Genomic DNA, 16,313 nt, shown 5'->3' with positions numbered 1-16,313 from the left:
GCACTGCCGGTCGTTTGATTTGGTTTTCCTAAGTTATTAAGTATTTAAGGCCAAAAGTGATTGTCCTTTCTACCCCTAGTTCACATCTTGTCTTTCACGAGGCCCAGTGGGATCTGTTTTCCTATCTGAAAGCTGAGGGCCAACCTGGACCTGCGCTGGGACCTCAGGCTCCCACCTCGCAGATCTGTTTGTCTTGGAGTCCCGTCAAGCCGGGCGGTATGGAACACTCTGCTTGCACACTGAAGATGTCAGGCACACCCCCCTGACCTTTCTCCTAGCCCAACAGCTCCGATAAGTGGGCAGGCCTTGAGCCTGGAGACCCACAGACACACTTGGATGATTTTTACAGAAATCCGCTGGGCGATCTCCTGGTAGAGCTTGGGGCGGCTCCGAGGTGCCTCCTCCCAGCGCCGCAGGCATGGCCAACAGGACCAACGCCTCCGCCGCGTACTACAGCTACGAATACTACATGGACTACTTGGACCTCATTCCTGTGGATGAGAAGAAGCTGAAAGCCAACAAACGTGAGTCCTTGAACTGGGGAAGCCAGCCAGGCAGAGGCTGGGGTTTGGCCCAAACAACTTCCATCCATTCACTTGTGAACTCTGGCAGGCATCATGGGGAAGCCGGGACGTGCCCCCGGATTCATGGCTACAGGTGAAAGGAGGGTGACACCTGTTATTCTCAGTAATAAGTTTGGAACGAACCCCCTGAGAAAGTAAAAAATACGCTATGGGAGCAGAATAGACCAGTAAGATAGATTTCTTAATAGAGTTTGATTTTTCTAGGGTTCCAGTGAGCTGAGTAAGTTTCTTCAAATTGTAGATTTTGAGTTTTCTATTGACTCTGTGCACATGTGAGAGAGAGAGAGTCATTATGTCCACTCCTCAGATGTATGATTCACTAACTCCTATTAAAGTACCCACCAATGTTTAATCTTCTTCACGGTCTCGGGACGGACAATCGCACGAGTTAACATCCTTTCCCTCATCTTCCCTGCTCAGTCTTTATCTCTTGAGTAACTTGGTACTTCGTGAGCAATCTTCTCGCATTTTTCCAGCTACTCAGGCAAGATAACAAGTAAGCTGAGGAAATGAGCATGAAAAACAAAACAAAATAAAACAGAAACAAAGTTTCAGTCCCAGGAGCACATCCTCTCTGCCTGTCCCAAAGTCTGGGATGCTTTGGGCATTTCACTACGGTCATGCAATGTGTCCATCAAAGAATAAATGCAGTTTTTAGAAGGAATGAGATGCTTCTCGTATGAAAAGAAAGATAGTCTATTACACCCCAGCTCAGAACTGAAGTTCACTCAGATGTTAGTATTTAATAAAAGGAGGCAGATCCCTGGCAGGACCCTTCGTGAAAGTCTTTTAGAACGTCTGATTAGGAAGTATTTCTGTTTCCAGTTTCATTGACAACTTCCAGAACTTGAGGTGCCCATCCATGTTTGCTGAGGACTTACTGTCCCAGCACTGCAGCAGAGCTTTTGGACGGGACAATAGTTTTCGTGTGTTTTCTGATACAAGGTATATGATCATGAAATTAAAATGCAGATTTTTGCACATACAGCTCACAGTAAGGAAGACATATAGGAACAGGCATAAAGTGGCAGGTTTGAAATAAAAGCCCACTCTCATGTATATATTATCACAAGTCCAGAACTTCAGGATATGTCTTGATCTGGACAACAACATGTAGGTCTGCAGTCAGGAAAGACTTTTAAAAAATTAACTTGATTAAATAAAATCCTGGCTCAGCTTGAGACACTTCCCTCCTTTTGTGTGACATGCCGCCTGACCATAACCTGGGTTTCAAAACTCCTCCCTGAGGCTTTGGGTGGGGGGGTCCCTTTGCAACTTTAGAATCTTAGGACCAACAATCTCAATCTTCTGCCCCCATCTCCCTTACCCACTAAACAACTTCCATTTCTGGGAAAAATGTCTTGTATTCTCTAAACTGTGTGTGAGGTTGCAGATGATCTTTCTTGCACACATGAACCAGAGTTGGAAGTTTATACCCGGTGAGCCCAGAAATCGAGTTCAATAAGAAACTCCTCCCCAAATTCTCAAACCCAGTAAAGACCCTTTTAGAGAGGAAGCTTGCTTCAGATGCCAGTCACTGGCCCTCCAGACAACCTAGATGTTGGGGGCTTTTGACACCCACAGGGAGGGGCCACTCACTGGGTCCCTCCTATGAAGAGTAAACATCCAGTGGTGCTTTGATAGAAGTTATCCAAGTTACACATCTCAGGGGACACACAAAGTGGCTCTCCCCCATATTTTCATACAGACAATGGAAAACGTGACATCTATAATTTTAAAAAACTCAACCAGCTTCTTGGAACTCCCCCCACTCCAATAAATTAAACTTTATCAAGAAATCCATCTTAAGTGTCTCAAAAGTATCTTTGTGTGTTAGGAAGTTGATTCTAACTGTATTACAGGAGCTCTCAGATACCACGTTACATCCAGCCCCCGGTGTCAGGCATCTTCGACACCCACGGGAGAGGGTGCCTTTATTTCCATCTGTCCCTCACACATCACAGGCCTCGTGTCTTATCCGAATTTAATTTCTCTTGTCTCTGGAAAAGATGTTTGGTGCTAGACAAAAATCCCTCCCCCCCCCCCAACCAGGGTGTTTACGCCCTGAATAGGCATTTGCCTGTTTCATTCTGGAAGACTGGCTCCGGGGCAGCGGCTGTGTAGAGGCTGTGGATGTGGACTCCCGAGGCTGTCGGCTGTAATTCGCATCTGAGCTCAGCCACTTACTAGCCCTGTGACTTTGGGCAAATAAATTGGGACGGCCGGGCCAAATTCAGGAGGAGGGAATGAGATGTGTTCCAATGGGAGAAGGGTTAAAAATTCAAGGCAGTCTTTTTTTTTTTAAATTAAACTATGGTTGCTTTATAATATTGTATTAGTTCCGATTGTACAGCAAAGTGATTCGGTTATACATATATATGTATTCTTTTTTCTGATTCTTTTCCATAATAGCTTATTATAAGACATCGAATACAGCTCTCTGGGCCATACAGAAAATCCTTGTTGTTTATTTGTTTCATATACAGTAGTGCATGTCCGTTAATCCTATACTCCTAGTTTATCCCTCCCCCTCTTTCTATGTCTGTGTCTGTTTCTGTTTTGTAAATAAGTTCATTTGTACTATTTTTTAGATTCCACATATAAATGATATCACCTAATATTTGTCTTTCTGTCTGACTGACTTCATTTAGTATGATGATGTCCAAGTCCATCCATGTTGCTGCAAATGGCATTATTTCATTCTTTTTCATGGCCAAGTAGTATTCCTGTGTGTGTGTGTGTGTGTGTGTGTGTGTGTGTGTGTGTGTGTATCACATCTTCATTATCCAGTCGTCAGTCGATGGACATTCAGGTTGCTTCCATGTCTTGGGTATTGTAAATAGTGTTGCTGTAAACATTGGGTGCATGTATCTTTTCAAATTATTTTTTTCTCTGGATATATGCCCAGGAGTGGAATTGCTGGGTCATATGGTAAGTCTGTTTTTGCACGTACACACACCTATACACCCATTTACAATTAGTCTCCTACTCTGTGTAGTATTTGCAATAACTCCTTCCCGGAGCTGCTGTGAGCAAACTGAGAACTTCCTTGAGTCCCCTCCCTCTTCCCTGGGCCTGTCTGTAATTGTATCAGGCTGGACCCAGTGGGTGGGCAAGTGGCCATCCTCTCCAATGGAGGGAGGACGGGATGCTGAGCTTGCTGGAAGTTGTGTCATCAGCTGGTGATAATAACTCCATGTTCTTGCAACTTTAGAAAACATCAACCTACAAGTTTACTTCCTTCTTCCCCCTGCTTTCTGTCTCTCTCCATCTTCACTTCCAGCTCCACAACCTTTTCTTCCCCTTGTTGCACTCCCCTTAGGGTAACCAACCTTCTAGGTTTGCCAAGGACTGTCCCACAGATGCATACCAGGGCACCCAGGAACATCAAATGGTCATCTTGATTCTCCTCTTCTTCCACAAGCCCCACAGACATAGTAATAGGGCTGCGCTACCCCATCAGGCAGAGAAAATTAGGAAAAAGCTCCTTCTCTGGGCACACAGCTAATCACAACCCATTCAGGCAGTGCACAACATGTGTAACTTTTCACGGCGTCCCTGCATAGGAGAGACTCCAGGCTCAACCACAGGCCTTTTGCTCATTTCCCTGCCCCTTCCTTTCCCAGTAGGTCTAAGTTTCCCCTTCCCTCTTGTTAGTCCTTCTGAAATTAGGCACTGTCAATTTTGTTTTCTTTCTGTTGCATGAGACCCACTTCCACAGTAGACCAGAAACACTCCACACATTTTCCCACCTTCTGGATGTTACTCATGAATAATTAAACAATCAAAATTCTGTGACTATCCATTACAGGCCAGACTCTGCACTGGGAGCTGGCGGTACAAAAGCAAAAAGACTAAATCCATGTCCTCAATTTTTTTGCAATAGCTATTTTATTACTATTATTACCCATTTTGTGATCATAGATAATTGATAATCCAAGTAGGTTACAGACATCATAACATTCCTCTACCAAACTTAGGAAACTATTAAAAGTTAGAACATAACAGTACATCTAAAGATTTCAGTAATTATTTCCTAGTATCATCTAATACCCAATTCTCCAATTTTCCCCAAATGTGTGTGAGAACTGTTGTCCGCTCCATGCTGATGGGCTGCATCTGGTGATGTCCCTGAAGTGTCTTTTTGTCTAATAGGCCCTTTTTGTAGATGACACTGGCTTGAGGAAGCAATCGAGCAGGTCACTGTTTATCCTCAAGGTCCCATCGGGTGGGACACACTGATCGTGAATAAACAGTTACTCAGCTCATGACATTAGGCTGGAGATTTGCAAAATTTGCCAACAGAGCACAGGGAAGGACATCCTTAGAGAGAAGTAAGAGGTGAAGGAAGGCTTCCCAGGGAAGACTCGGGAAAGCTGAGTCCAAAAGGTTGAATTTGCCTGCTACACGGAGGGCGGGCGCAGGGTAGAGAACAGTTACACTCCTGTGCATAAAGGACGTGCGTCCGGAAGGGTGTTTTGGGAAAAGTGACAGAGGCTGTGCTTCTGAAGACCCCAGGAAGCTGTGGGGGGTCGTTTCAAATTGTTAAGCAGGGAAGACACAAGGTCCAGTTTGCTTGCTAAGGGTCTCACTCTGGTGAACGTAGAAATGTGAGGGTGGGTAGGGAAGTGGTGAGATCTGGGCAGGAGACGGCCACAGGCTGGGGCTGGAAGCATGCAGTTGAACAGATCCCTCCCCTGTGCCCTGGTGTTACAGATGCGAAGGTGGAAGTACGTAGGGGAACAAGGGCACAGAGGGGCCGAGTGACCTGCTTAATGTCACCCCATGAGATACTTACAGAGCCGGGACCTACATTCCAGCTCCGACGCCTCAGGACTCTTCCCAGCACACTTGGCAGATTGGGGGCAGATTCTCACCACGATGCCAGACCCAGCAGGGCAGGAAACTTCGGCCATCTCTCTCTCTCTCCCCAGCTCCCGACCAGTGGCTAGCACACAGTAGGCACACCATAGGTCTTTGTGGAATGAATGAATGAGTAAGTACATGTGAAGTGGGCAGCTACTGCATGCATTAATTTTTATGATGAATATTTCCATCAGTTATTAATTTATTGCCTCTTGGCTCTGAATGAACCTTTCAAAATGTGCTCTGTGACCAATGACAGAATTCCTTTAAAGTGAGCACATGTTAGGCCTTCTCAGGAAAGGGTTCTGGAGAGGCACCTTCTGCAAGAGGGTGGTGGGCGGGGAGGGGGAGAGGTCAGCAGTGAGGGTATGGGTACGTCTGGTGGAACCAGCCCTGGGCCCTGGCGCAGAATCTGGTCTCTCTAAGATCGTGCAGCCTCGGCATAGTGGTAATCTCTCTGTGGCCATCTCAACACAGAAACCAAAGCCCCTGGGCCAGCTGTAGCCTGTTGAGGACCGGGTCACACACAGAGGGGCTGTGCCTCCTAGAGCCCCCACCAGCCAGCTCCCCCCTCACGTCTCCATCCCTTCCCCTCAAGGCTGGGGCTCTGGAGTACGCATGGTTTGTGTGTGGTTTGTGCAGGAGCTCCAGGCCAGCTCAGACCTGACTAAACCAGCCAACTTTTCTGCCATCCATTGGCCAGACCACATCTCCTCCAGGGAGGTCTGAACCCCATCCCACTTTGTTCTTCCTTGGTGTCACGGGCTGAATCATGTCCCCCTGCCTCCAGTCCTTTGTCGAAGTCCTAACCCCCAGTACTCCAGAATGTGACTGTATATGGAGACAAGGCCTTTCTAGAGGTAATTAAGTTAAAATGAGGTCATTGGGATGGGCCTTAACCCAAAATGACCGGTGTCCTTGTAAGGGGAGCTTAGAACACACACACACACAGACACACACCCCGAGGGACGACCACGTGAGGACCTAGCGAGAAGGCGCCATCTGCAGGCTGAGGAAGGAGGCCTCAGAAGAAACCGACCCTGCTGACACTGATCTTGGACTTCGAGCATCCAGAATTCCACAACTGTGAGAGAATAAAAGTCTGTTGTTTAAATTATCCAGACGTGGTATTTTTGTTCCAGCAGCCTGTCAGTCTATTCAGACTGCTACAACAAAATGCCATAGACTGGATGGATTGTAAACAGCTGAAATGTACTTCTCACGGGTCCGCAGGCTGGGACGTGTGCATCAGACACATAGGCAAGGCCCTGGGGCAGCCCCACTGACTCAAGGGCAGGGCGCCAACTGCCCTCTCCTGCAAGGTGAGGGGTGTGGTGGACTCTGAATATTGTCTACTGTCCCTAAAGAAAATTCTTTAGAGTTAAGCATCACTAAATCAGATTTTAAGTAGTCAACATCCGCCTCAGTCTACTCAGGCTGCCATAACAAGATAGCACAGGCTGGATGGCTTAAACAACAAGCATTTATTTCTCACAGTTTTGGGGGGCTGGAAGTCCAAGATCAAGGTGGCCACGGACTCACTGTCTGGTGAGGGCTTGCTTCCCGGCTTGTAGGTGGCCCCCTTCTCATTGTGTGCTCACACAGCCTTCCCTTTGTGCAAACGGAGAGAGAAAGAGTGTATGTGTATCTCTTTCTCTTAGTATAAGGGCGCTATTCCCAACAAGGGGCTCCACCCTCATGACCTCTTCTAAACCTAATCACCTCTCAATGGCCCCACCTCCAAATACCATCACACTGGGGATTAGGGCTTCCACATGAGAATTGGAGCGGGAAGGGCCCAGACATTCAGTCCATAGCAGCACCTTTGTCTTGGACATCAGCTGAAGCAGACACAGAGAGTTTACTATGACATCCTGTCTCCTAAATATATTTCAAATAGGACCTGGCTCTATGTGCTATTTTGTACTCTGCTCTTATCGACCTCACAATATCTTGTTTTCCCATGTTGTTAAATATTCTTTCACAAAAACCTTGTAAATAAGCTGCACAGTGGTCTAGAAATTTGTGTCTCTGAATATATAGGATGTTTCTAGGATTTTGCTCTTATAAGTAATGACCTGGGGAGAGAAGAACTTCTTCCACTGCTGTGTGTTAAGTAAAGATGTCTTGCCTACTTTTGTCCTCAGTATTTGAGTTCAAATAAGTTCACTAAAAAAGAAAAAGGCTAAAAAATCTGCAAAAACAGAAACCTCCCTCATCCTCACTCTGGGCTACTGTTATCACTGTGTCCCTTTGGTTTTCTCTGATTAATCAGCAAAAGGCAGCATCGGGCAGTCTTGGATGCTCTGTCACTTGGCTTTGAAGGTAGGGAAAGGTAAGCATGAGTGCAGGTGAGGGTGGACAGAGGTCAGCCACAGGAAGGTGACCTTCTTCGCTGACAAATGCGACTTTCTCTCTTTGCCAGTTCCTCTGGGTTGGGTGTCCAACCCGTCAAACAAATCAGAAAGCATCACATCCTAGGTCTCTGCAGAGGTGCACATCAAAGACAGAAGGATGCTCGGAATGCTTTCGGGTGAGATAAAGAGGCAAAGCGCTCTCAGATCATCTCACTAGAAGGTCACCTGAAGCAGCTGGTTGACATAGGGAAGGCCAGGCGGGCTTCAACTCCTGTGCTGAGTAAAGAAGGAGACAAAAATAGAAGTAAAAATACCCAGGCTCATGTGCTAACCTAACAAGCAGGAGGGATTTTTAAGATTTTTGTATTCATGCCCATACAATGGAATTTATTCCATGACGGTTGGGCAGATAATTGGAAACATCTAGGGATTTAGATATATTTTTATGAGCGTTCGGTGCTGAGTTGAAGGCTGTGGGTTGCCCTTTCCCATGGGTGGCTTGGAATCTGGTGTGATTTTGTTACAGGGGCTTCACAAGGATTGTGACCCCTGTGATTTTCAGATGTGGCTACTGTTTCACAGAAAAGGTTAAGAATCTCCCCACTGCCATCCAGAAGGTCGAAAATGCAAATCTGTTTCCTGAGGTCCTGGCTAAACAGACTAATTATGTTTGACCTTCCATCTGTTCCCTTTTCAGAGGCTAAGCTTAGGAGAAAAACAGTCCTATGTTCCAATCTTACAGCGGCAATACACATGATTTTAATACGACGGGTACCTGGATACCACACTAGTGCCCCCACTGCTGGGCGCAGCAAGATGGACTGATTTCCCTCCGGCCATGCCTGGTGTTGCTGCTGTATTATTTACCTCTCAGGTCAATATGTTTTTTTTCCTTTAATTATGGATGGGGAGGAATCTGTCAGAGCCCATACTGACTTCTGCTGACACACTGCCTCTGGCAGCTTCAGTAATGAGGCAGTCTGCTCATCTGCTGCCCCGACAGCTGGGAGAGAAAGAATAAAAACACCCCATGAACCAACCTCTTCTGAATACAGAGACTTCAGTGTAAAGACTGGACAAAGGACCTATGTATTTAAGTCTTCTCTCTTGTTCAGAGCGATCAAGCTCAGGTTACAACTTTAATTATGATGTCTAAGTCTTCACCAAATGGTCAGTGCCGTGGGTGTGATCTAAGCAGTGAAAGTGATTTTTAAACAAAGATACGAGAATGTTTTACCTTGGAATAAATTTCCATCAAGGTAGCCCCTTGAAAAGGTGCTACACTTGAATGAGTCTGTCATTGCTCAAAAACTGCTTGGATCTCTTCCTTTGGAACTGGCTTGTGTGGCCTGACATGTTCTATGAAATGTCCACAGTAATAAATCATGTATTTCTTTTGAGGGTGGATTTGCTGCTGGGAAATAGTTAAAAATGACCCAGAAACCAATCAGGTGAATGAAAAGAAGCTGATTGATACCACCTGGGTGTCAAAAATAAATTATGCTCTCATAAAGCAGCAAAATTGGGATGTGTGTGTGTGTGTGTGTGTCCTTGAAGGTAATTTCAAAAGAATAATTTATAAATGTTTATAAATGTTTGATCAACATATGTATTTTAGGAAAATTTAGATGATGCTATGATAGAGGATGATTATTTTGAAGGTTAGCATTCATTTGGATTTGCCTTTTTTTTTTTTTTTTAATGGAGGTACTGGGGATTGAACCCAGGACTTCTACATGCTAAGCAAGTGCTCTACCACTAAGCTATTTCCCTCCTCCTTGGACTTGTCAGCTTTGGTATGATCATTTAAAAAGTCATTTCTTAAAAATAGAGAAAATTGGTTACAATGAACAGAGTACCAGATAAACTAAAAGTTGGTTTCTCGCTCATGTAAAAGTTTGCAGGGTAGGGTGGTGGGTCAACTCCATGAAATCTTCGGGAACCGGCTTGTGGATGTGTCCTCATCACCATGTTCCGAGCCTTGCTCTAGCCATCACATCCATGTTCTGGGCACCGAAAGGAAGTAAGGGAGTAAGAGGGGACATAGGAATTAGAAATCCAGCAGTCTCTGCAGGACGGACTCTTAGAAGCTGTCCTGTAACTGCTCCACTCACATCTCATTGGCCAGAACCTTGTCACATGATCATACCTAGCAGAAAGGGTGGCTGGGAATTGTAGTCTTTACCCCAGGCAGCCATGTGCCCTCCTTTAGGAAGGCTTCTGTCAGTACAGAGGCACCTGAAAGCAGACATTAGACCAGCAGTCTACGCCACAGTTACCTTTACTCATAGCCTACACTGTAGTGAGCTTGAAGGATGTCATGATATCACGGGCCACAAAGCCTCTTAACAGAAATAATTTTAGTTCTACTTACATATTGTTCACAACCATTAAACAAGGACTCGTGCCACGTGCATTGCATAGACATATTATTTTATTTAACTTGCCTAACAGCCCATATAACACATTCTGTTATCTCCATTTAACAGATGAGGAGAACAGATTTAAAGATGTAAAAATCCCAGACTGCCTGAGCTCACATAGCTAGGAAATGGAAAAGTCAGAATTTGAACTCAGAGCCATCCACCTCCAGAGCCTAGGGTCCTTAACCCCATTATTATTCCCCAAGAAGGGGAAATTCTTGGGGTGAATCTTCTACTAGGACTCAGGAGAAGAGGGAAGGGAAGAGGAAGGGGGAGAAAGGAAGAAGGGGTGGGGAGACGACACGCGGGAAGCGGAGTATTCCGTGGCTGGACCAGTTTCATTGTCAAGCCAGCCTGGTGCTCCTGGTTGTAAAAACAAGCCCACAGATGTTTAAACACTTCCAACACTGGAGAATGACAGCTCTTGCCCTTGGAACAAAATGTTCTCTCCAAGCACTTAGGCTGAATCTTCAGGAGGAAAAGGAAAAATACTATTTTCTTGGCTGCCTTTTTCAACATGATGAAGGAGAACGTACTACAGGAAACAGCTAGTGGCTACTGATGATCTCTTTGGTCTGATGAAATTCAAAGTTTGCTTCTCTGAAGACTCCGTGCTCAGGGAGAGGTATCATCTCACTTCCAGCTCAGTATCTGGGGAGATAATGGCCAAAGGCTGGGACAGACAGTGTGAGCCTGGGACAGGGAGCGGGTATCACAACCGCTCAGTTTTTGAAGCTGCTTCCTGAAAGGCTCTGACGAACTTACCTAGGTGCCAAAGACCTCAAATCCTGCTTCATTTTTAGGAAGGAAAAAGAGCGTCAGTGTCTGCCGAAATTGGAAACATCCTTACCCAGTGAAATCGCAAACCAAATTTTCTGAAAACATACACACTGTCATACTTTGGTGGTTATACAATGAGTTATGATTCTTTGGGATGGAGTTGAGCTGAAGCAGGTATTGGAGAATAATGCACAGTGAGCAGGCAGGAAAGACTAAGAAAGTCAGAGGCTTCTTCTGAAAATCCTTATGCTTAGGACAGACAGCAACAACCTCATTTCCTCTGTCCCAGGAGCCTGTATGTCCCCTTCAACAGTTCGATGCTCTAGGGCACCACCAGCAGCTTCTCAGCTCAGAAACAAAATGGAGAGAATGTGAGAGCCAACCTGGGGGTCTCTGCTGTCCCATCCTCTCTGCAGTGTGAGTGCCAAGTTGCTGATGCATTACAAGGTGGCAGGAGCTCGTGATTCTTTTCGCAAATACTGCATCTTTTCCTTATTACCTGTCTTGGACGCTAACTGTTAGGGTCTAAGATCAACTCTTACAAGGTCTCAGTTTCTCTCTCTACCTGTCTTGGGTCATGGAGGGCGGAGGTAACACCCTTTACTCAAATACCATTGTTTACCCCACAAATGACTCACAAATCTCTATCTTCCACTGATTCATCCATTCATTCAGTTGTTCCCTTGTCCACTCATTTATAAACATCTTTTCCTTTAAATACAACACAAAAACATCTCTTTGAACAGAAAGCAGGGCAGGGCTAGCGCTGCTGGTACAACAGGGGTTTCGAGGAGGATGCTGCAGGAGGAGGGGCAGGGGAAAGGTGTCAGTGGTTTCTGGGGTGCCAGGTTGGCCTGCTCTGAATCCTTAACAGCCTCCAGCAGGACCTGGCTCACAAAGGTGCTTAATACCTACCTGCTGATTAGCATCCTTTAGTAGCCTCCTTTGGTCCCACATGTAGGCACCTAGCACATCCCGGTTGGGGGCATCTCATCCTGGGGCATGTGGGTCTGGGATGAGATGCTTGCAGACACTAATTATGAGCTGGTACTTGGTGCCCACAGCCATAGACAACCACCAAGAAAAACTGTCAGGTGGCTGCAGTTCCCTAGCAATTTGCCGAATGTTCCTGAACTGGAGCCCCAGAGAAAAGGCACTCCTGACCTGCGAGGTTCGACCCAGGGCCTGGAAAGGTCTAAGCGTCTTTTCTGGTTTCCCCTGGCCCCTTGTCCACCGCCAAGAAAGGGGCCAGCTCTCCCCACGTCCCCGAGCAGGCTGGCCAGGGCGGGCCACGGTTAACTACTCTGCAGAGGGAAGGGCCTGGCCCTCCGTGGAGCAGCTGGCACCATTGTCTGCACACATCCTTTCTCTAAGTCTCTCATCTTGGGGTCTCTGAAGCTGTCCCCAATGGGCTGGTCATGAAAGGCTCCTGGTAGGGGCCGCAGCCCTCACTGGGAAGGGGAGGCCAGTCTGCCGCACGAGGTTTCCCACAGATCTTTCTTCTCCCTCCCAGGGAGAGAGACGGGAGCGGAAATCATCCTCTGAGCAGCAGGAGCAGCCGATAAAACAAATCCATGAGATGCCACCTAATCTCAGTTACTCTTTTCCACTCAGTGTCCACCCTAAGCTGACCCAGTGGCCAGTGGCTCAGGGAAAAAGCCAGGTCCCTGCTGCCCTGTTCCTTCTCAAGGGTAATGGAAACATCTTCTCCCTGGTCACAGCCAGGAACGCTTACACTCAGGGCCCTGTTCCCACAGCACGTGGGGGCCCGTATCTCCCTCACTGACGTGGAGACGCGTGTCCCCCTCCCGCAGACTCGATCGTCATCGCCTTCTGGGTGAGCCTGGCTGCTTTCGTGCTGTTTCTCTTCCTCATCCTGCTCTACATGTCCTGGTCAGGCCCCTCGCAGACCAGGTGAGTAAGGGTGGCGCGGGGGCGGTGGTGACTTACCCGGCCAAGTAGGGAGTGACCATCTGTCCTCAGGGTGGAATGTTATTTGGCCACAGAAAGGAATGAAGCCGGTTCATGCTGCAACACGGATGAACCTTGGAGGCATCGGGCTACGTGAGAGAAGCCAGACACTGAAGGCCACCGTCGTGCGATTCCGGGGATGTGAAGTGCCTAGAAGAGGCAAACCTGTAGAGACAGAGAACAGCTAGCGGTCGCCTAGGGCTGGGGGAGGCAGAGGAAGGGGAGTGACTGCCGACGGGTACAGGGATTTTGGGGGGAATGGTGTAAATATTCTGAAACAGATTGTGGTGGTCACACAACTCAGGGTAATATACTAAAGATGACTGAATTTTACATTTTAAAAGGAAGAATTTCGTTGTGTATAAAACAGATCTCAGTTAAGCTGTTGCAGACAGTGAAGCCAAGGTGACTCTCTGTGTTAGTTAGGTCTTGCCAACCAGCTCACCAGGAAAATGGGACCCTCACTGAGGCATCTATGGCCACTGTCTGTCATTGAATGCCTACTGTGTGCCTCAGTGGGTAAATTAAATTGGGGGTAAAATCTATGAGTTCCGAGTAGTGATTCGAGCCGAGCTCAGGACTTGTTAATTCTCCTTACTAGACAGTTGTCCGGTTCTCCCAGGTAGCTTCATCTGCCCAATGCAGCTACCGCTGCCCCGGTGACAGTGCTTACTAGGGTCCCTATACCATCTCTCTCCCGGCCGCAGCTGATGGGACCGGGGTGGGCAGCTAACCAGGAGATGGCTGGTCCAGGGCTGGCCAATGCCCCTGGGCACGTGAGGCCTGGCAGGAAAGCTGGCACCTGGAGGCCCTGGGGGACCAGGAGGAAGACAGGACTGGAATCCATTGTGGACCAAGAAGTCTTGGGGAGTGGAAACCATGTCAGCCTAGGAGGCTGGTAGCAGGGAGAGGTGAGCAGAGCTGTTCTGGGACAGGAAGGGATGAGGAGCCTCTAAGCCCCTGAAAGATCCAGAGATGGCAGCCCCTGTGCCCGAGAGGGTCCCACTGCCCGTTCCTGTGAGCACCTGTGGACAGACCCACCTCGAGGGGCCTCTGTTTCCTCTACCCCCTCCCCCACTCACCCTGCCCACAGTGTCTCATCCACCAGGTCTACACACAACAGGTCATTTCTCTATCTGGTTTCTCTGGGTCACACGTGGGAGGCAGGGACTGGCTTTCCAGCAATGAAGAAATCCATTCTTTTCTTTCAGTATTTAGAACTCACATCGAATCTAAGCCGATATTTACCCCTAAGAGATCCCTGAGGGACTAACTAATGAAATTACCATTCTTTTCTGCTCTTCTGAGGTGAATTAGAGCAAGCCCTATGCTACAACAGTTTGCAAGTGGAAAGTTCCCCGGTTCTGTGGGCACACAGGGGTCTTGAGCATCTTCTGGGCTACATACAATTTTACAACAGGGCGAAATGCTGACACTGTTTGCCCTGACTGGCCACATGGCTCACTAAAGAAAATGCTCTCCAGGAACTTTCTAACAGATGAGGAATGCTCAGGGCAGCCAAAAGGGTGCTTAGTTAGATTTAGGAATGAAGATGCCAAGTTGCTTCCCAAGGTTCTGTCCACACTTAAAAAGAAAAAATCATGCTACCATCATCTGAATCATCAGAAAGGAGGACTCTGCTCCCTCATGCTCCCTTCCTGGCCTTCTTCATTCACTGATAACCATGTTTAAACTAGGTCTCTAGCTTAGACAGCTATCAGTACATCGCTTCATCTCATCCTAATGATACCCACGAGGCAATTATAGTCCCATTTCATTGATGAAAGTGAGGGCAGGCGGGACGTGCCCACTGCCCCCAGCATCTCGAGTGCAGGAGGCTCTGTCCAGGGAGGATGGGTTTCTGGCTAAGATACAAGTAGGCTTGAGGCATGGATATGAGATGAACTACACTCAAACACGTGGACGGAGGGAAGGTCAACCTGCCCCTCCCCCTCACCCCCCCAGCTGTGACCAGAGGTCAAAGGGGAAGCCCCAAGGTCAGGGTCTCCATCAAGCACTTCCTCTTCTCTTCCATTTCTCCACCATGGCGACCTGGGCGACCTGGATGAGCCGGGCTGACCCTCCCCGGGGACTGCTCCCCTGACAGAGGACTTCTTGCCCAGAAGCCTCCCCTATGGGACCTGGACAGGCAGGAGGGTGCAGCAGGAAAGCCCCCGGGAAGGACTGCTTTCAGGCAGCTTGGATGCCTGCCCCCCATCTGCTCTGTCCACAGGAACAGCACGCAGCGCCACTCCATGTGCCGCTGGAGTCTCAGTCTCAACCTCCCGCTCTGCGTCTGGAGGCACTGCCTGTGCCACAGGGCCCCCCAGGGGACCCCGCAGCCTCCACCCAGCGTGGGTGAGGAATCAGGCCGCCGAGCAGCCAGCCCTGCCCAGCAGCAGCCGCAGCTGGAGAGCCCCTCCACCTCGCCCCCCACCACCCCCCAGGCCCCCACCGCTCTCCTCTGGGAACTGGCCCTCGACGCGGACTCGCACGGCATCCGCTGACATCGGGAACGAGCCCAGCGAGCCTCCCCTGCAGACACAACCTCCTGACCGTAGAACCGACCGGAGCCGCTGCTGAGGGAACCGGGGGACTCCAGCCAACCCGGACACACACGTGCCTCTGAAAGCCCGTTCACAGTGGCAGGACGTGCACCTAGGCAAGATGACAGTACAAGTGGGCACATGTTTGCTTTTATCCAAGGCCGGCAATCACCCACCTAGCAGAGGGAAATAGTCCAGACTGCTCATTTTATTTACCCTACTTGAGCTCCTTCTTACTGCTTATGCTTGCTTTGGGAAGGGGAGAAATATTTGGAAATAAAGTATGTATGAATTAAAAATTTGAAAGTCTTCACTCACTAATCTTTTTATGCCACTTTTCAGTTTCAACTGTTACTTCTGTAATATCGGCCCTGAGTTGGCTTGGCTGATCTGTCTCTTTTCAGGACGCCCAGCGAGGGCTTGCCAATTTCCCATCCATCTGCCACTGATAGTCACTGTTACCAAAATGGAACAGTGTGTGCCTGGCCAGGGTCACTGACTGTGGTCAAGGGACCTGAATCACACCTGACCTCCCCGAGACTTCTGACAGAGCCCAAGGAGGCGTCTCCCCAGAGGAAGCAGCCTGGCCCGGCAGACAGGGCCTAAGCCCAAGTGGCAGGAGGGTGCCATATTGGGTGTGACTTCATGTGACCTCTGATGTGAGACCCCCCAAAACCCTAGCTCTTTAGTGCCTGACAGTCTGCCCCTGGCCAGGAGCCAGCACCATGCCACATACCCATAAACACCCCCCCATCCCAGGTGACTAAAGAAAAGTCCCCCGAGGTG

The 16,313-nt window shown here is 48.3% G+C and overlaps 1 protein-coding gene across 1 annotated transcript; it reads left to right on the top strand.

Moving 5' to 3' along the window:
- Positions 1–373: 373 nt before the first annotated feature.
- Positions 374–15,751, top strand: MRAP (melanocortin 2 receptor accessory protein). Its single transcript, XM_032476415.1, is given in 4 exon segments — positions 374–524; positions 12,825–12,924; positions 15,215–15,317; positions 15,319–15,751. Coding segments are annotated over 4 exon segments (555 nt in total). The 5' UTR covers positions 374–418; the 3' UTR covers positions 15,565–15,751.
- The last annotated feature ends 562 nt before the right edge of the window (positions 15,752–16,313 follow it).

This window comes from Camelus ferus, chromosome 1 (genome assembly GCF_009834535.1).
Source record: "Camelus ferus isolate YT-003-E chromosome 1, BCGSAC_Cfer_1.0, whole genome shotgun sequence".
NCBI lineage: Eukaryota > Metazoa > Chordata > Mammalia > Artiodactyla > Camelidae > Camelus > Camelus ferus.
Note: the sequence above shows the minus strand (reverse complement) of the source record. Positions and strands in the feature narration are given on the sequence as shown.